Raw genomic sequence first — 22,043 nt, forward strand, 5'->3', positions numbered from 1 at the left:
TGACAGAGGGACCCTCCTCACCCTGCCAAGCACTTGACTTGCTGTGGTCACTATTAACTTCAATGTTATCTCCAAGATACATATAACAGAGTTATATATTTACTTTTGACAAAAAATTGTTACCCTTAAAATTACAATAATAATTTCATTAAAAAACATTTTCACTGCACACGGCAAAAAATGAAAAAGAAAAAGGTGAATTTTATAAAAATATACCTATCAGTTACAAATAGGGGAACAATATCCCTACTGAACCCCTAAAACTTGTCCCCTACCTAACCGCGGAGGTTGGCTCCCTAATAAATGCGAAATGGGGCCCCCGCTCACTAATGACTGACCCGTCATTTCCCCTATATGACCTAATCACTATCTAAGTTTGCCTATTTGATTGGGGATAGCGCTCCATGGAAATGCATGAACTATAGGGTCTTATAGGGGAATGAAGGGTCAGTCATTGGTGAGCGGGGGCTCCACTTTGCATTTATTAGTGAGCCAACCTCCACGGTTAGGTAGGGAAGAAGTTTTAGGGGTTCAATAGAGATATTATTTCCCTATTTGTAACTGATAGGTAACCGCTATTTTTATAAAAATCAACTTTTTTTTTTTTTCATTTTTTGCAGTGTTTTTAATAAAATAAATAAAGTTATAATTTTATCGGTCGCTGTTAACTGCAGCATTTAAAAGGTTAAACTTCCTGCATCGGATTTAACTCCAGTGGGTTTGGGAAAGGGCTCACTTTTGGCATTATTAGGTGCAGTGGAAATTAAACATTACATGATGTAAAGAATGGGCAGGTGGTCGGTGAAATGCACAGACACGCCAGGTCCTGGTCTTTGTTGAAGTACGGGGGGTATAACGAAATCCCTTTATAACAGGCCATGGTCACACCTGCTCACTGGGAATGTGAAGATCCCGGGGTAATAGGCACAGAAGACATAGTTCATGCATTGTCGTCTGAATCTCACCTTTGTCTGCCGCCGACCTCCACATATCACCGATTCTTTTAAAGCTGAAAGCTAAAGGTTCAACGAGACCACCAAACGGAGGATCCGTCACCATGATGACCCCTTGTCCGTCATCTTCTTGTAGAAACGTCTGACAGATGTTCTCTGCGGCCTGAAATATATGAGCAGCGACCATTAGCATCCTTCTCACAGATGTGCGGTTTGCAGCATTTTCCTAATACACTTGTGCTCCGATCCCCAATACCGAGCACCAGTCACACACATAAGAAATCTCGTCCAGCTCCTGCTCCTCCAATGGGGACATCTCTATCTGGTGCCAAATCCGGCCCATACACCGCTGTACACAGATGTCCAGGGGATCAGTCCCAGGAGGGGAAAACGTTCCAACCTCACACCCTGGTGTCGTCTTGTACCCGCCAAAATGAATTGATCAGTTCAGCCAGTTGTCTTTCACCAAGATCAATACAAGATGCAATCCCGGCATGTGTTGTGGCTGTCCAACAGCCGTGAGTCATGCAGCCGCGGGGACCAGAACACATTATTCGGGCACGCCGAAGACTCTCGGTTAGCACTTAATTATGCTTGGATAACTCCTTATCCCAGCATGTTTGCTCGTCACTACTCGTCATTCAATTAATTAATTTTTGCTTTTTTTCATGGTATGTGCTGTGCAAATTCTTTTTTTTTTTTTTTGTTTGCCAATATCAAGTGATATTCGTGGGAAAATAAATGTCTGTTTTACACATTTCTCTATAGTCATAAAGGACCTCAAATATATTTAAAAATTTGTTCCCCTTTCTGTAACATTTTTATATGTCAAATTTTTTATATATATATATATATATATATATATATATATATATATATATATATATATATATATATATATATATATATATATATATATATTCGTCTAAGGGGCACTTCTGTCTGTCTGTCTGTTATGGAAATCCCGCGTCGCTGATTGGTCGCGGCCAATCAGCGACGGGCAGAGTCCGGCCGCGAATTCACCTTTTCCTACTCTCCGTCAGCGCCCCCTCCATACTCCCCTCCAGTCAGCGCTCACACAGGGTTAATCGCTGCATTACACCGCGTTATGCTGCGGTGTAACGCAGTCCGTTAACGCTGCTATTAATCCTGTGCGACCAACTTTTTACTATTGATGCTGCCTATGCAGCATCAATAGTAGAAAGATCTAATGTTAAAAATAATAATAAAAAAAAAAATGAATCATTATATACTCACCTTCCGGCGCCTTTCCCGCTTATCGCGACGCTCCGCTCCATGCATTGCGGTCTCGTGAGATGATGACGTAGCGGTCTCGCGAGACCGCTAAGTCATCTGGGTAATTTTGCAATGCATCGCTGGGAACGGAAGCTGGCGGCTGCTTCACACGCATAGGGATGCCGGAGGGTGAGTATATAACTATTTTTTATTTTCATTCTTTTTTTAACAGGGATATGGTGGCCACAGTGCTATATAGTACTTGGGCTGTGTTATATACTGCGAAGCTGCTATATACTACGTGGGCATTGTTATATACTACATGGGCTGTGTTATATACTACATGGGCTGTGTTATATACTACATGGCACCTATATACTACATGGCTGCACTATATACTACGTGGCTGTCTGTGTTACGTGGCCTCTGCTATGTGGCTGCTATATATATATATATATATATATATATATATATATATATATATATATATATATATATATATATATATATACATATACATACACACATATATACATACACACATATACATACATATTCTAGAATACCCGTTGCGTTAGAATCGGGCCACCATCTAGTGTATATATATAATTTCTTCTGTAACTGGAGCTGGCATATTAGTTATAGTGGAAATTCAGTCTCCTGTCCTGCCTGCATAGCAAAGCTGACTGGGTAACCAGGACCCATCAGCCCCGCTTCCTCCATACTCAGCTATGACATGACTGCTGAATCTGGAGGAGAAAGTGCCATTAGCGCTTCCTATTACTGCATACACAGTGCTTTATTAATGTAGACAGGGACAATAGACGGACGACAGACACGATAAGAAACCATCTCTGCCTTCTCTATGGAAAGTCTGGCTGTGTCTGACATCCAGCTCCCCCAACTGCAGGATTGCTTACTGCTGCACTACTATGTAGTGGTGGTTTATAACACCATTGCAGTGCAGAATACCATCCAGACCCTGCCCGTAAAAAATATGGACGTGTGAACAGCTCTGTAACAATGGTACAGCTTCTACCGGTGAAAATCAGAAATACAACCTATATGTGAAAAGACAGATGTGTGAATGAGGCCTTAGATTGTAGATATACATAATACAAAACATTACCTCTCCGCCAAAAAAATGATGATTAAACATGTTGTAATGACAAAATTCATCCTTCCCATAAAACTGAGAATACCTGGAATAAGAAAAAAAAGGAAATATTAAAATTAACATAGAGTGAGTGTCAATCACTTCTATGTCTGGGTTTAACCCCTTAAGCCCCGAGGGTGGTTTGCACGTTAATGACCGGACCAATTTTTACAATTCTGACCACTGTCCCTTTATGAGGTTATAAGTCTGGAACGCTTCAACGGATCTTGGCGATTTTGACATTGTTTTCTCGTGACATATTGTACTTCATGATAGTGGTAAAATTTCTTCGACATAACTTGCGTTTATTTGTGAAAATAAAATTTCGCAATTTTCCAACTTTGAATTTTTATGCCCTTAAATCACAGAGATATGTCACGCAAAATACTTAATAAGTAACATTTCCCCCATGTCTACTTTACATCAGCACAATTTTGGAAACAAAATTTTTTTTTTGTTTTGGAGTTATAAGGCCATGTGCACACGTTCAGGATTTTTCGTGTTTTTTTCGCGTTTTTTCGCTATAAAAACGTGATAAAAACGCGAAAAAAACGCTAACCTATGCCTCCTATTATTTACAGTGTATTCCGCATTTTTTGTGCAAATGTTGAGATTTTTTCCGCGAAAAAAATCGCATCGCGGAAAAAAAAGCAACATGTTCATTAAAAATGCGGAATTGCGGGGATTCCGCACACCTAGGAATGCATTGATCTGCTTACTTCCCGCACGGGGCTGTGCACACCATGCGGGAAGTAAGCAGATTATGTGCGGTTGGTACCCAGGGTGGAGGAGAGGAGACTCCTCCACGGACTGGGCACCATATAATTGGTCAAAAAAAAAAGAATTAAAATAAAAAATAGTCATATACTCACCTTTGATGTCCCCGGAGTGTTCCCGCCTCTCACTGCTGCATGCTGCCGCTTCTGTTTCTATAGATGGTGTGGTTCAGGACCTGCGATGACGTCACTGTCTTGTGATTGGTCATGTGACCGCTCGCGACCAATCACAAGCTGTGACGTCACCGAAGGTCCTGAACCACACCGGCATCTATAGGAACGGAGGCTGCAGAGGGTGAGTATAACCATTTTTTTATTTTTTTTATTATTTTTAAACATTCTATCTTTTACTATAGATGCCGCATAAGCAGCATCTATAGTAAAAAGTTGGTCACACTTGTCAAACACTATGTTTGACAAGTGTGACCAACCTGTCAGTCAGTTTTCCAAGCGATGCTACCCATCGCTTGGAAAACTTTAGCATTCTGCAAGCTAATTACACTTGCAAAATGCTAAAAAAAACGGAAAAATGCGGATTTCTTGCAGAAAATTTCCGGTTTTCTTCAGGAAATTTCTGCAAGAAATCCGGACGTGTGCACATACCCTAAGGGTTAAAAGTTGACCACAAATTTCTCATTTTTACAACACCATTTTTTTTTAGGGACCACATCTCATTTGAAGTCATTTTGAGGGGTCTATGATAGAAAATACCCAAAAATGACACCATTCTAAAAACTGCACCCTCAAGGTGCTCAAACCCACATTCAAGAAGTTTATTAACCCTTCAGGTGTTTCACAGGAATTTTTGGAATGTTTAAATAAAAATGAACATTTAACTTTTTTTCCACACAAAATTTATTTCAGCTCCAATTTGTTTTATTATACCAAGGGTAACAGGAGAAAATGGACCCCAAAAGTTGTTGTACAATTTGTCCTGAGTACGCTGATACCCCATATGTGGGGGTAAACCACTGTTTGGGCGCATGGCAGAGCTTGGAAGGAAAGGAGCGCCATTTTACTTTTCAATGCAAAATTGACTGGAATTGAGATGGGACGCCATGTTGCGTTTGGAGAGCCCCTGATGTGCATAAACATTGAAACCCCCCACAAGTGACCCCATTTTGGAAAGTAGACCCCCTAAGGAACTTATCTAGATGTGTGGTGAGCACTTTGACCCACCAAGTGCTTCACAGAAGTTTATAATGCAGATATAATGTAAAAATAAAAAATCATATTTTTTCACAAAAATGATCTTTTCGCCCCCAATTTTTTATTTTCCCAAGGGTAAGAGAAGAAATTGGACCCCAAAAATTATTGTGCAATTTGTCCTGAGTATGCTGATACCCTATATGTGGGGGTAAACCACTGTTTGGGCGCCTGGCAGAGCTCGGAAGGGAAGGAGCGCCGATTGGCTTTTCAATGTAAAATTGACTGGAATTGAGATGGGACACCATGTCGGGTTTGGAGAGCCCCTGATGTGCCTAAACATTAAACCCCCCCACAAGTGACACCATTTTGGAAAGTAGACCCCCTAAGGAACTTATCTAGATGTGTTTTGAGAGCTTTGAACCCCCAAGTGTTTCACTACAGTTTATAACTCAGAGCCGTGAAAATAATTTTTTTTTTTTTCCACAAAAATGATTTTTTTAGCCTCCAGTTTTGTATTTTCACAAGGGTAACAGGAGAAATTGGACCCCAAAAGTTGTTGTCCAATTTGTCCTGAGTACGCCGATACCCCGTATGTGGGGGGGAACCACTGTTTGGGTGCATGACAGAGCTCGGAAGGGAAGGAGCGCCATTTGGAATGCAGACTTAGATGGATTGGTCTGCAGGTGTCATGCTGCATTTGCAGAGCCCCTGATGTACCCAAACAGTAGAAACTCCCCACAAGTGACCCCATATTGGAAACTAGACCTCCCAAGGAACTTATCTAGATGTGTTGTGAGAACTTTGAACTCCCAATTGTTTCACTACAGTTTACAAAGCAGAGCCGTGAAAATAAAAAATCTTTTTTTTTCCCACAAAAATGATTTTTAGCCCCCCAAATTTTTATTTTCCCAAGGATAACAAGAGAACTTGGACCCCAAATATTGTTGTCCAATTTGTCCCGAGTACGCTGATACCCCATATGTTGGGGTAAACCCCTGTTTGGGCGCACGGGAGAGCTCGGAAGGGAAGGAGCACTGTTTTACTTTTTCAACGCAGAATTGGCTGGAATTGAGATCGGACGCCATGTCGCGTTTGGAGAGCCCCTGATGTGCCTGAACAGTGGAAACTCCCCAATTCTACCTGAAACCCTAATCCAAACACACCCCTAACCCTAATCTCAACGGTAACCCTAACCATACCCCTAACCCTGACACACCCCTAACTCTAATCCCAACCGTAAATGTAATCCAAACCCTAACCCTAACTTTAGCCCCAACCCTAACCCTAACTTTAGCTCCAACCCTAGCCCCAACCCTAACCCTAGCCCTTACCCTAATGGGAAAATGGAAATAAATACATTTTTTTAATCTTTTGCTAACTAAGGGGGTGATGAAGGGGGGTTTGATTTACTTTTATAGCGGGTTTTTTAGCGGATTTTTATGATTGGCAGCTGTCACACACTGAAAGAATTTTTTTTTTTTTACACTATAACATTGCCCGGGGGGGGGGGGGCATGATGTTATAGTGTAAGATCGCCGATCTGACACTTTGCTGTGCACTGTGTCAGATCGGCGATCTGACGTGCACAGCTCCTGGAGGCTTCCCGGCGCCTGCTCTGAGCAGGCGCAGTGAAGCCACCTCCCTGCAGGACCCGGATGCCGCAGCCATCTTGGATCCGGGCCTGCTGCAGGTAGGAGGAGGTAAGAGACCCTCGGAGCAACGCGATCACATCGCCTTGCTCCGGGGGTCTCAGGGAAGCCCGCAGGGAGCCCCCTCCCTGCGCGATGCTTCCCTATACCGCCGGAACACTGCGATCATGTTTGATCGCAGTGTGCCGGGGGTTAATGTGCCGGGGGCGGTCCTTGACCGCTCCTGGCACATAGTGCCGGATGTCATCTGCGATAGTCAGCTGACACCCGGCCGCGCTCCCCCCGTGAGAGCGGCCGATCGCATATGATGTACTATCCCGTCACTGGGAATTAAGTCCCAGGTCACCTTGACGGGATAGTACGTCATATGGGATTAAGGAGTTAAAGTGGACCTCTCTTATTTTTCAAGTAAATTCTCCTAAACAGATTGCTACTACAGATGCTTCTCACAAAATTAGAAATCATCAAATAGTTAATTTATTTCAGTTCTTCAAAACATAAATGAGACTCATTATACAGAGTCATTACAAACAGTGATCTATTTCAAGTGTTTATTTCTGTTAATGTTGATGATTATGGCTTACAGCCAATAAAAACCCAAAAGTCATTAGATGAGTAAATTAGAATAATTAACAAAAAACACCAAAGGCTTCCTAAGCGTTTAAAAAGGTCCCTTGGTCTATTTCAGTAGGCTCCACACCCATGGGGAAGATTGCTGACTTGACAGATGTCCATAAGGCAGTCAGTGACACACTCCACAAGGAGGGTCAGCCACAAAAGGTCATTGCTAATGAAGCTGGCTGTTCACAGAGTGCTGTATCCGAGGATATTAATGGAGAGTTGAGTGGAAGGAAAAAGTGTGGTAGAAATAGGTGGACAAGCAACCGGGATAACAGCAGCCATGAAAGGATTGTTAAGCAAAGGCCATTCAAATATTTGGGGGAGATTCAGAAGGAGTGGACTGCTGCTGCAGTCATTGCTTCAAGAGCCACCACACACAGATATATCCTGGACATGGGCTACAAGTGTCACATTCCCTGTGTCAAGCCACTCACGACCAATAGTCAACGCCAGAAGCGTCTTACCTGGGTCAAGGAGAAAAAGAACTGGACTGTTGCTCAGTGGTCCAAGGTGTTGTTTTCAGATGAAGGTAAATTTTGCATTTCATTAGGAAATCAAAGTCCCAGAGGTCTAGTGTGAAGTTTCCACAATCAGTGATGGTTTGGGGAGCCATGTCATCTGCTGGTGTAGGTCCACTGTGTTTTATCAAGACCAAAGTCTGCGCAGATGGCTACCAGGAAAGTTTAGAGCACTTCATGATTCCCTCTGCCGACAAGCTTTTTGGAGATGGAAATTTCATTCTCCAGCAGGACTTGGCCCCTGTTCACACTGCCAAAAGTACCAATACCTGGTTTATAAACAACAGTATCACTGTGCTTGATTGGCCAGCAAACTCACCTGACCTTAACCCTATAGAGAATCTATGGGGTATTGTCAAGAGGAAAATGAGAGACACCAGACCCAACAATGCAGACAAGCTGAAGGCTGCTATCAAAGCAACCTGGGCTTCCATAACACCTCAGCAGTGCCACAGGCGGATCACCTCTATGCCACGCCGCATTGATGCAATCATTGATGCAGAAGAAGCCCCGACCAAGTATTGAGTGCATTTGCTGAACATACATTTCAGTAAGCCAACATTTTGGATGTTAAAATCATTTTTCAAGCTGGAGTTATAAAGTATTCTAATTTACTTGGATAATGACTTTTGGGTTTTCATTGGCTGTAAGCCATAATCATCAATATTAACAGAAATATACACTTGAAATACAATGCTCAAAAAAAATAGAGGGAACACTAAAATCCCACATTCTAGGTATCACTGAATGAAATATTCCAGTTGTAAATCTTTATTCATTACATAGCTGAATGTGTTGAGAACAATAAAACCTGAAAATGATCAGCGTAAATCACAACTAATATCCCACGGAGGTCTGGAGTTGGAATGATGCTCAAAATCAAGTGGAAAATGAAGTTACAGGCTGAACCAACTTCAGTGGAAATGCCTCAAGACAAAGAAATGATGCTCAGTAGTGTGTGACCTCCATGTGCCTGTATGACCTCCCTACTGTACAACGTCTGGGCATGCTCCTGACGAGGCGGCGGATGGTCTCCTGAAGGATCTCCTCCCAGACCTGGACTAAAGCATCCGCCAACTCCTGGACAGTCTGTGATGCAACATGAAGTTGGTGGATGGTGTGAGACATGATGTCCCAGATGTGTTCAATCGGATTCAGGTCTGGGGAATGTGCGGGCCAGTCCATAGCTTCAATGCCTTCATCTTGCAGGAACTACTGACACACTCCAGCCACGAGGTCTGGCATGGTCCTGCATTAGGAGGAACCCAGGGCCAACCGCACCAGCATATGGTTTCACAAGGGGTCTGAGGATCTCATCTCGGTACCTAATGGCTGTCAGGCTACCTCTGGCGAGCACATGGAGGGCTGTGCGGCCCTCCAAAGAAATGCCACCCCACACCATTACTGACCTACTGCCAAACCGGTCATGCTGAAGGATGTTGCAGGCAGCAGATCGCTCTCCATGGCGTCTCCAGACTCTGTCACGTCTGTCACATGTGCTCATTGTGAACCTGCTTTCATCTGTGCAGAGCACAGGGCGCCAGTGGCGAATTTGCCAATCCTGGTGTTCTGTGGCAAATGCCAAGCGTCCTGCACGGTGTTGGGCTGTGAGCACAACCCTCATCTGTGGACGTCAGGCACTCAGACCATCCTCATGGAGTCGGTTTGTAAGCGTTTGTGCAGACACATGCACATTTGTGGCCTGCTGGCTCTGTCAGTGCTCCTCTTGTTCCTCCTTGCACAAAGGCTGAGGTAGCGGTCCTGCTGCTGGATTGTTGCCCTCCTACGGCCCCTTCCACGTCTCCTGGTGTACTGGCCTGTCTCCTCCAGCCTCTAGACACTATGCTGACAGACACAGCAAACCTTCTTGCCACAGCTCACATTGATGTGCCATCCTGGATGAGCTGAACTACCTGAGCCACTCGTTTGGGTTGTAGAGTCCGTCTCATGCTATCACGAGTGTGAAACCAACATTCAAAAGTGACCAAAACATCAGCCAGAAAGCATTGGTACTGAGATGTGGTCTGTCGTCCCCACCTGCAGAACCACTCCTTTATTGAGTGTGTCTTGATAATTGCCAATAATTTCCATCTGTTGTCTATTCCATTTGCACAACAGCATGTGAAATTGATTGTCAAACAGTGTTGCTTCCTAAGTGGACAGTTTGATTTCACAGAAGTTTGATTTACTTGGGGTTATACTCTGTTGTTTAAGTGTTCCCTTTTTTGTTTGAGCAGTACAGATCACTCTGTGTGTAATGACTCTATATATGACTTTCACTTTTTGTATTGAAGAACTGAAATAAATTAACTTTTTGTTGATATTCTAATTTTGTGAGAAGCACCTGTAGCAGATTTATATTTTTTTATGCTTTGTTCTTTTTACAGATTATAAACAATAATTTCCAAAAAATTAATTTGCTTTTGCATCGTCATATTGAGAGCAGTATTTTTTTAATTCTTTTGCTGAATGAGACAAATTAGGGCTTCATTTTTTTTGCAGGACAGTTTGTCATTTTCATTTATACTATTTTTTTCTACCTATGACTTTTTGATCGCTTTTTATTAATTCTTTTGTATGTCCTTATGATGAAAAAGTGACTTTTTGATGTGGTTTTTCCTTTTTTTTTTTTTACTGTGTTCACTGTACTGAATAAATAACATGACAGCTTCATAGGGGGGGGGGGGGGGGGGTCGTTCCGGACACAGAGATACCAATTATATGCACTTTTTTTCAGTTTATTTTGTATTTGATCACAAATGCTGCATTTTTTAGTGGCGAAACGGATGTTCATTATTTTTTTTTTTTTAGTGTTTCTCTAAATCCCACTGTGGGACATATATAATCTTCACTTTAATCGCTGGTCTTGTACACTGCAATACTCGTGCTCTGCAGTACCGGAGACTTGTCAATAACTCACTGACAGAGACAGGGAGACCCGGCTTATAGCTGGATCTCAAGGACCACCGTACCCTGGGGTAGTCAGATGACCTCAGGGTACAATGGCAATGATCGCCCCTTGCCATTACGATCACGAAGGGTGGTTGAATCCTGCCATAGGGGGTCTTTTAACCCCCCCATATAACCACTTAGATTATGCTATCGCGATTGACAGCAGTATTTAAGGGATGAATCAGCCCTAATCTGTTTCGAAACTGTCCGGGACCAACACAGTAGGGTGTCAGCTGTCATCAGCAGGAATTTCAGCCACAGGGCGGCACTATTCACTTATTCCTCAGTGCTGTTAAAAACCGGCACTGAGTAATAAGGCCCCTTAATGGCCGCCATTAAAAGTCGTATTGGCGGTCATTAAGGGGTTAATCTATGGCTACATCGAAGAGGGCATGAGAATTCTCCTTACCTGAAGTCAATATCTAACAGGACACTCTTCACCTTTGGTTTGGAGTCTTCCGAGGACTTCAATCTTATCCACTCGTGTAATCTGGAAGATAACACATTGTGCTCAACACAAAAGACGGGTTATGGCTGATCGCTAGGCCAACGATTCCTGGATATGGGATCTGGCCATATATGTAGCTATATATAGTGGGAACCAATTTATTTTACTTAATTGAATATATTTGGGGCTAAAGATCATTTTTGCAATTGAGTTTCACTAAAAGTTTTGCACCATTTGGCTTTTACAGACTTTGCACATTCAACTTTGATGTGGTCTGTGTCCCTAAATCAGCTGAGAGGCGCTCAGAAAAGACATAGCTCCAAAATATCACTGAATGAGCTCCCTGATGGACTCTCCGTTAACTCATTCTGCAGCCAGCGGTACACTGTGCAGGGGAGGCTATAGAATGATGTTTAGCCCAAAATGTATGCATTTAAGGGGGAAAAGTAACCCAAAATGTGGGCGACCCCTTGTACTGTCCGACATACCTGGGTGTTCCCACGCACAGCACCCGGTTACAGCCCAGGCCGGTGATGGCGTCCAGGATAAATGAGCAGCTTCTGTCTGTGAACAGGTACTGGGCATTGCTCTTCTTGTTCTCCAGCGGATGCAGCAGCTGACTGGGCCTCTTCATTTGCGAAACGGAGACATCGCCAAGAAGATGATGGCCACGGTGCTGCTGCCAGTCACTCTCCAGTAACAGCTGCTGGCAGTCCCTGCAAAACTTCCTTTTGGCTAATGGGAGAGCAATGAACTCTTGAAACCTGCAGTGGATGCGATGAAATATATGAAATAAGACAACAGATTAGGAATCCATATCTGCACGCGGCACTCAGCATGATTAGGTACCTGGCCATGTACTGTGGATGGGTCATGGGGGGCTGACAGCCGCGGTTATACTCCGCTCTTGCTTGTAGTCTGGCTTCTGAGACCTGCCAACATTGTCATTACATACCGTGTTATTAAAGCCGCGCTAATGCTGCATCTGTATCTAAATAATCTCCGGAAATGGTCACCTGTCCAATACAGAGGTGACAATTGTGAGATCAGTGAGGGCACCACTGACAGCACCACCATCTATCTCCTCTTTCTTCACTGAGCCCAAGAAGAAGTGCTTAGCTGGCGCGAAACAGCTGTTGTCCACATGTATCCATGTGCTCCACGCTGTGTTATAAACCATATGGAATAACGGTTTATATTTTACCAACAGGTGAGTGCCGCCATATTTCTGCCTTGTGGCGAGTGTCACTGGTTAGCAACCACTGACTGACTGCAGCGGTCATGTCTTGTCCAAGCTGGAAGCAAGAGCTCAGACAGAACATCTCTACACCAGCAAATCCAGGGACGATGATTGTGTGCAGCGTTAACATGTCTGCTGCCATAGGACGGGGACAGAGGCAGCTCTGCGGAGGAATAGCAGGGGTCTGCTTGGTGGGTCACCATCTGTTTTTTTTTTTTTTAAATCAATTTTATTACAAAACTAGATGGTGGCCCGATTCTAACGCATCGGGTATTCTAGAATATATATGTATGTATGTATGTATGTATGTATGTATGTATGTATGTATGTATGTATATATAGCAGCCACATAGTATATAGCACAGGCCACGTAGTATATAGCAAATATTATGTGGCCTGTGCTACTGTATATACTATGTGGCTGCTATATACATACATACATACATATTGTAGAATACCAGATGCGTTAATACAGGCCACGCAGTATATAACACAGCCCAAACAGTATATAACACAGGCCACGCGGTATATAGCAGCCACGAAGTATATCACACAGCCCACGCAGTATATCACACAGCCCACGCAGTATATCACACAGCCCACGGAGTATATAACACAGCCCACGCAGTATATAACAGCCCACGCAGTATATAACAGCCCACGCAGTATATAACAGCCCATGCAGTATATCGCACAGCCCACGTAGTATATAGCACAGCCCACGTACTATATAGCACAGCCCATGTACTATATAACACAGCCCACGCAGTATATAACACAGCCCACGCAGTATATAACAGCCCATGTAGTATATAGCACAGCCCACGTACTATATAGCACAGCCCACGTACTATATAACACTGCCCATGTACTATATAACACAGCCCACGCAGTATATAACACAGCCCACGCAGTATATCGCACAGCCCATGTAGTATATAGCACAGCCCACGTACTATATAGCACAGCCCACGTACTATATAACACTGCCCACGTACTATATAACACTGCCCACGCAGTATATAACACTGCCCACGCAGTATATAACACAGCCCACGTACTATATAACACAGCCCACGCAGTATATAGCAGCCACGCAGTATATAACACAGGCCACGCAGTATATAACACAGGGCACGGAGTATATAACACTGCCCATGTAGTATATAGCAGCCAAGCGGTGTATAACACAGCCCACGCAGTATTTTGCAGTGTGGGCACCATATCCCTGTTAAAAAAAAAAAAATTAAAATAACAAATAGTTATATACTCACCCCCTGAGATCCAGCGAAGCTGTGCCGAGAAGCGCGGCTGCCGCCATCTTCCGTTCCCTGGATGCATTACGAAATTACCCAGATGACTTAGCGGTCTCGCGAGACCGCTAAGTCTTCTGGGTAATTTCGCAATGCATCTCTGGGAACGGCAGATGGCAGCCGGCGCGAGCGCATCGTCGGACTACGGAAGGTGAGAATAGCAGGTTTTTTGTTTTTTTATTACTTTTAACATTACATCTGTTTACTATTGAGGCTGCATAGGCAGCCTCAATAGTAAAAAGTCCCGCGGCAATGTCGCTGATTAGTCGCGTCGGCTGGGCGCGACCAATCAGGGAAGCGGGATTTAAATCCCGCGGCAATGTCGCTGATTGGGTGCGCGGTGTATTGCGGTCTCGTGAGACCGCCACGTCATCATCTCGCGAGACTGCAATGCATGGAGCGGTCACCAGAGCGTCGTGAGGAGCAGTAAAGGCCGGTTCTGGATGCGGGGGCCGACGGACGGTGAGTATATAACGATTTTTTTTTTTTATTATTATTTTTAACATTAGATCTTTTTACTATTGATGCTGCATAGGCAGCCTTAATAATAAAAAGTTGGTCACACAGGGTTAATAGCAGTGTTAAGGGAGTGCGTTACACCGCGGCATAATGCGGTGTAATGCAGCCATTAACCCTGTGTGAGCGCTGACTGGAGGGGATTATGGAGCGGGCGCTGACTGCGGGGAGGAAGAAGCGGACATTTTTCCGTCGGACTGTGCCCGTCGCTGATTGGTCGTGGCTGTTTTGCCGCGACCAATCAGCGACTTGGATTTCCATCACAGAGGCCGCGACCAATGAATATCCGTGACAGACAGACAGAAGGACAGACAGACAGAAAGATGGAAGTGACCCTTAGACAATTATATAGTAGATGTACTCAGCTTGGTACTTACTTTCCATTACTACAGAGCAATGATCCAGAGTAACAGCCTGGATTATATGTATTATTGTCCAGTGCTGAATTCACAATTCCGCTGCTCACTACTGGAAACAGTTAACAACATGGGATTCTATAATTCAACTGGAAAAATTTAAAGGGGTAGTCCTGGGCTTAAAGGGAGCCTGTCATCTGAATCATACTGCCCAAACCACGGGAAGCAAAAGTCAGAGCCTGGCTGTAATACCACAGGCAGCTCTATATTCCTCTGGATCTTTACATTTCACAGAAAATATACTGTAAAGATCTGATTGGGACCATAACCGGAGACGAGACTAGTCCGGCACTGCCCCCTGCTGGCTCTACCCAGTGCTGCTCCAGGTGATTCACAGGTCTCTGGGCAGATCGCTGCGGGGGCAGGGCAGGACACACTGGGGGGGCAGGGCAGGACACACTGGGGGGGGCAGGGCAGGACACACTGGGGGGGGCAGGGCAGGACACTGCGGGGGGGCAGGGCAGGACACTGTGGGGGGGGGGCAGGACACTGTGGGGGGGGGGGGGGGCAGGGCATTGCTTTCTGGTCCTGCAGACCAGCTCCTATTCACCTACATGGGAGATGAACAGCAATAATCAGCAATGCCCAGCACCGCAGTGTTCTGCCCTGTACATCTCTTATATCCAGCCACTGCCAGAGCAGAGTTCAGCTGATCTGGGGGAGTGCTGGGTGTCAGACCCCTATCCATTACATGCTACACATTGCTAAGTCCCAGACACCCCCTTTAAGATAGTTAAACATAATAGATATTGGCCAGAGATGCTGACTTCATCGGGGCCATGGGAAAACACTATACGCATGGAGGCCACACAACTCTCCAACGATGGCAGATTAAGGCTATGTTCACACTTTGCATTTTTGCTCCGTCTTTTAATGCAATTTGCAAGCAATGTTTTACAGGACCAGCAAAAGCTACAAGCTCTCAGGACTCTCAGGCACACACTTGTCTTTTTTCCTGACTGAATTGGAATACAGGGACGTTTTTGAGAATTGCAGCATGTCCCTTCTTTCAGCGCTTATTTCACCCATAGAAACAAGTGCAAAAAATGCAGCCATCAGTTTTTGCTGCGTTTTTAGTGAAAAAAGAAAGTACAGCAGTATGTGAAACCCATTTATTTGTGATTTTCCCGAGTTTAAACAATAATGTCTCGGTCTCCTCACCGGAGATGGTGGTTAGGGTTAGTAGAGTTTAATTAATGCTGTGTGTAAGGTAAACATTGGCTGACCAAGGTGTGAGATCAACAAGGCCAACCAAAGTGCGAAAGTAAACAGTGTCCTACAAACGCAATGCTCTGTCCATGTCTTAGGGTACTGTCACACAGTGCAATTACGATCGCTACGACGGTACGATTCGTGACGTTCTAGCGATATCGTTACGATATCGCAGTGTCTGACACGCAGCAGCGATCAGGGATCCTGCTGAGAATCGTACGTCGTAGCAGATCGTTTGAAACTTTCTTTCGTCGCTGGATCTCCCGCTGTCATCGCTGGATCGTTGTGTGTGACAGCGATCCAGCGATGCGTTCGCTGGTAACCAGGGTAAACATCGGGTTACTAAGCGCAGGGCCGCGCTTAGTAACCCGATGTTTACCGTGGTTACCAGCGTAAAAGTAAAAAAAAACAAACCGTACATACTCACCATCTGATGTCCGTCAGGTCCCTTGCAGTCTGCTTCCCGCTCTGACTGTGAGCGCCGGCCGGAAAGTGAGAGCAGATCACAGCGGTGACGTCACCGCTGCGCTCTGCTCTCAGTGTACGGCCGGCACTGTCAGAGCAGGAAGCAGACTGCAAGGGACCTGACGGACATCAGATGGTGAGTATGTACGTTTTTTTTTTTTTTACTTTTACGCTGGTAACCACGGTAAACATCGGGTTACTAAGCGCGGCCCTGCGCTTAGTAACCCGGTGTTTACCCTGGTTACCAGCGAACCTCGGCATCGCTCCAGCGCCGTGATTGCAAAGTGTGACCGCAGTCTACGACGCTGGAGCGATACTCATACGACGCTGCAACGTCACGGATCGTGCCGTCGTAGCGACGAAAATTGCACGGTGTGACGGTACCCTTAGGTAAACTATCCCCGACCAATTCACCTCCCCCCCACTGTTACATTTGTAATTGTGTAGTACTTTTCATGAACTCTTGTGAACTTTTTTTTCAGAAATAAACATCTTTTTCCACTAAATAATTTGATCAAATTGCCCTTTTTTCCTAAATGGTTTTATGGCTTCACATTCACCTTTTCATCCGCCCACTGGAAAAAGCGGCAATCCTTCCGGTCCCGGCAGGCGGAGCAGGCATAGAATCTCCTCCCCTGCTCCTTCCCTTCAGACGTTCTTACAAATAATAGTGTGGGACCTGCGGGCACATGGGAATACAGCGAGATAATGGCATCATGTGACATTCATTAATAAAGGGGGCGCCCACCTTTGGGGACTTTTTTGCAATTGGGTTTCATTCCAAGGTTGCACTGTGTGGCATCTGCAGGCTTGGCCTCACCCTGAACATTGGTGTGTTCTGCAGTTATAAATCAGCTGAGAGGGTGCACAGAATTAGGCCGGCGTCACACTCAGCGTATGAAAATACGGCCGTAATACGCAGAAATGTTCCCAAAATAGTGATCCGTATCTCATCCGTAGGCAGGGTGTGGCAGCGTATTTTGCGCATGGCATCCTCCGTATGTAATCTGTATGGCATCCGTACTGTGATATTTTCTTGCAGGCTTGCAAAACGGACATACAATGGATCCATGGGCTCAAATATTCGTTAAAACATATATACAGTCATATATATATATGTGTCAGTGAGACACACACACACATATATATATATATATATATATATATATATATATATATATAATATATACTGTATTTATATTTAATTCAGCGCTAGATAACAGAAAAGCCGGTAATTCAATTGCCGGTTTTACACCCAGGAGCTCTGCTAATACAGCTGTGCTCCTGACTGTAAAACTTGGTGAATGAATGGAATGCAGGGGAATGTACTGTAGTTACCTCGAGTCGCGGTGATGCGCCCTCTGCTGAATGAACTCATATGAACTCGAGCATGGGGAAATATTCTGAAAAGTTCCCACGCTTGAGTTCATTCACCAAGTTTTACAGGCAGGGGCGTCTGCATTAGCAGAGCTCCTGGGTGTAAAATGATTTAACCCCTTCAGATGGATTTACAGCGTGGGACAAGACTGAACGACGGAAGGTATGGAATATTGTTGTTTGTTTTGTTTAACTTTATTTCAGATGACAAGGGTCTTCAGGTGGATTAAGAGTATAATAAAATATTAAAACACCCTGTGTCTTTATTTCATTAAAGGACTTTGTAATTATGTGTGTGTGTTTTATTAACCATTTCGTACTACTGGATTAATAATGGATAGGTGTCATAATTGACGCCTCTCCATTATTAACCTGGCTTAATGTCACCTTACAATAGCAAGGTGGCATTAACCCTTCATTACCCCATATCCCACCGCTACACGGGAGTGGGAAGAGAGAGGCTAAGTGCCAGAATAGGCGCATCTTACAGATGTTTGTAGCCGGGGGGGCCAATATCCATGGACTCTCTCTAGGTTATTAATATCTGCCCTCAGTCACTGGCTTTACCACTCTGGCGGAAAAATTGCGCGGGAGCCCACGCCAATTTTTTCCGGGATTTAACCCTTTTATTTAATAGCTAGAGACCCAAAATTTTACACAGACACTTGTTACATTAGTAAAGAGGAATATGTAATAAAAGAAGGGATATGAGATGGTTTACTGTATGTAATCCATGTCTCATATCATGTCGGGTTTGTGAAGGAGAAATGAAAAGCCGGCAATTCAATTGCCGGCTTTTCTTATCTAGCGCTGAATTATATATATATATATATATATATAATGTGTAGACATTTACTCTACCTATTCTATTCTATTCTGTCAGTGTGATTTTACTGTACACTGCACTGAATTGCCGGCTTTTCTATAGAACACCGCTGCGTATTTCTCGCAAGTCACACTGCTGGTCCGTGTGTAATCTGTAATTTTCTCGCCCCCATAGACTTTCATTGGTGATTTTTTTTTGGCGCAATACGCTGACAAACGCAGCATGCTGCGATTTTCTATGGCCATACAAGACCGTATAATACGGATCCATAAAATACGGCTGATAGGAGCTGGGCCATAGAGAATCATTGTACCGTGTGCAATCCGTATTTTCTGCACCTCTCATACGTCCGTAAAACTCGCTAGTGTGACGCCGGCCTAAGACAGACTGAAAGAAAACCCCTCACCATCAAGACCTTCAGAACGAGCTCACTGATGGATCCACAGTCAACTCATTCTGCAGCCAGCAATAGACAGAGTGTAACAGAGGCTGCAGAAGACAAGACAGGGAAACATTTTAAAATGAAACCAAATTGCAAAAATAATTGTAACATCTTCAGTGTAAAGACCCTAAATAGACATAAGTCCCGCTGTACGGCCATAAATCCCAAGGAAATAAGCAGCGCTACACGTCACATGCAGCTGTATGAGGTCATACTGTCAGACACTGCTCGCCTCTGATGCACAGGTGTCCGATCGCCCCTTTAAGCATAGTAGACCATGGCAGGACCCCTTTAAGGCTTTCCCACACACAGCAGTAACATTACACCCTAATCTGCTGGCTGACCTCCCACCAGGGGGCACTCATGAGGCCACTGTGCACTATATATAAGGGGAGGGGGTCACTGACCTCACCCCAGCTACTGCACAGTACAGGAAGAGCTAGTGCTCTGTGTTATCAGCCTGTGAAGAGCCCCGGGCTCCTCTGCCCCTGCGTCACCTCCTGGAACAAGACACAAGTACATTTCTGCCCCGTTATCTGAGCGCTCCTCCTGGCGGGGTCACACACAGACACAGGGCTGCTGATTCCTGCTCTTACCATGTGGGCAGTGGGGGGCGCTCTCGGCGCTCAGCAGCACCTGGATGCCCTCAGCCTGCACGGCTTCCCCTGCCTCGTCCATGCTGCAATAGGGATGACGTCAGTGTCATAGCACTGCTTCTGCGTCATGTGATCAGGCCGGCAGTGGGCGAGAGACTGCGCGCAGAGTGGAGATACATGCCGCGCATGCGTGGAGAGGTGTGTGCGGTCCCACGTGCCGTGTGTGTGTGTGATGCCACACTGACAGATCGCAGCGCAAAGTATGAGCAATTCCAAGACTCACACTCACCCGCGCTCACACTCAGCAACGCTCACACCAGCACTCACCAACGCTCACATACACCAGCTTTCACACTCACCTGCGCTCACACTCACCAGCTTTCACACTCACCCGCACTCACACTCACCAGCGCTCACACCAGCACTCACTCACCAACGCTCACATACACCAGCGCTCACACTCACCAGCTTTCACACTCACCCGCGCTCACACTCAGCAACGCTCACACCAGCACTCACCAACGCTCACATACACCAGCTTTCACACTCACCTGCGCTCACACTCACCAGCTTTCACACTCACCCGCACTCACACTCACCAGCGCTCACACCAGCACTCACTCACCAACGCTCACATACACCAGCGCTCACACTCACCAGCTTTCACACTCACCCGCGCTCACACTCACCAGCGCTCACACCAGCACTCACCAACGCTCACATACACCAGCGCTCACACTCACCAGCTTTCACACACACCCACGCTCACACTCACCAGCTTTCACACTCACCCGCACTCACACTCAGCAACGCTCACACCAGCACTCACCAACGGTCACATACACCAGCGCTCACACTCACCAGCTTTCACACTCACCTGCGCTCACACTCACCAGCTTTCACACTCACCCGCGCTCACACTCACCAGCGCTCACACCAGCACTCACTCACCAACGCTCACATACACCAGCGCTCACACTCACCAGCGCTCACACTCACCAGCTTTCACACTCACCCGCGCTCACACTCACCAGCGCTCACACCAGCACTCACTCACCAACGCTCACATACACCAGCGCTCACACCCGCTTTCACACACACCAGCGCTCACACCCACCCGCGCTCACACTCACCAGCTTTCACACTCACCCGCGCTCACACTCATCAGCACTCACACACACTAGCGCTCACACCAGCGCTCACACTCAGCAACGCTCACACACCAGCTTTCACACTCACCCACGCCAGCTTTCACACTCGCCCACGCCAGCTTTCACACTCGCCCACGCTCACACCAGCGCTCACACACACCAGATTTCACACCAGCGCTCACACACACCAGCTTTCACACTCACCCACGCTCACACCAGCGCTCACACACACCAGATTTCACACTCACCAGTGCTTACAGACACTAGCTTTCACACACACCCGCGCTCACACTCACCAGCTTTCACACACACCCGCGCTCACACTCACCAGCTTTCACACTCACCCGCGCTCACACTCAGCAACGCTCACAGCAGCACTCACCAACGCTCACATACACCAGCGCTCACACTCACCAGCTTTCACACTCACCTGCGCTCACACTCAGCTTTCACACTCACCCGCGCTCACACCAGCACTCACTCACCAACGCTCACATACACCAGCGCTCACACCCGCTTTCACACACACCAGCGCTCACACCCACCCTCGCTCACACTCACCAGCTTTCACACTCACCCACGCTCACACTCATCAGCACTCACACACACTAGCGCTCACACCAGCGCTCACACTCAGCAACGCTCACACACCAGCTTTCACACTCACCCACGCCAGCTTTCACACTTGCCCACGCCAGCTTTCACACTCGCCCACGCTCACACCAGCGCTCACACACACCAGATTTCACACCAGCGCTCACACACACCAGCTTTCACACTCACCCGCACTCACACACTAGCTTTCACACACACCCGCCCTCACACTCACCAGCGCTCACACCCACCAGCTTTCACACTCACCCGCGCTCACACTCACCAGCTTTCACACTCACCAGCACTCACACTCACCCGCGCTCACACTCACCAGCTTTCACACTCACCCACGCTCACACTCACCCGCGCTCACACTCACCAGCGCTCACACTCACCAGCACTCACACACACTAGCGCTCACACTCAGCAACGCTCAC

The 22,043-nt window shown here is 45.9% G+C and overlaps 1 protein-coding gene across 3 annotated transcripts in view; it reads right to left on the reverse strand.

The window, feature by feature from the left end:
- Window positions 1-20,080, reverse strand: part of ZCCHC4 (zinc finger CCHC-type containing 4) — a 42,429-nt gene extending 22,349 nt beyond the window's left edge. Inside the window, exons 1-7 of one of the 3 annotated variants that reach the window (XM_077279949.1) lie at window positions 19,862-20,080; window positions 17,181-17,299; window positions 12,308-12,390; window positions 11,947-12,222; window positions 11,420-11,500; window positions 3,319-3,391; window positions 966-1,116 (exon numbers count right to left, since the gene is read on the reverse strand). In XM_077279949.1, the coding sequence (XP_077136064.1) occupies window positions 966-1,116; window positions 3,319-3,391; window positions 11,420-11,500; window positions 11,947-12,222; window positions 12,308-12,390; window positions 17,181-17,299; window positions 19,862-19,943 (865 nt within the window). In that variant the 5' untranslated portion in view covers window positions 19,944-20,080. Of the gene's footprint in view, window positions 1-965; window positions 1,117-3,318; window positions 3,392-11,419; window positions 11,501-11,946; window positions 12,223-12,307; window positions 12,391-17,180; window positions 17,300-19,672; window positions 19,761-19,861 lie in introns of those variants that run through there. The other 2 variants (XM_077279951.1, XM_077279950.1) reach the window with 2 other exon arrangements.
- Between the last annotated feature and the right edge of the window lie 1,963 nt (window positions 20,081-22,043).

The sequence above is a fragment of the Ranitomeya variabilis genome, chromosome 1 (genome assembly GCF_051348905.1).
Source record: "Ranitomeya variabilis isolate aRanVar5 chromosome 1, aRanVar5.hap1, whole genome shotgun sequence".
Lineage (NCBI taxonomy): Eukaryota > Metazoa > Chordata > Amphibia > Anura > Dendrobatidae > Ranitomeya > Ranitomeya variabilis.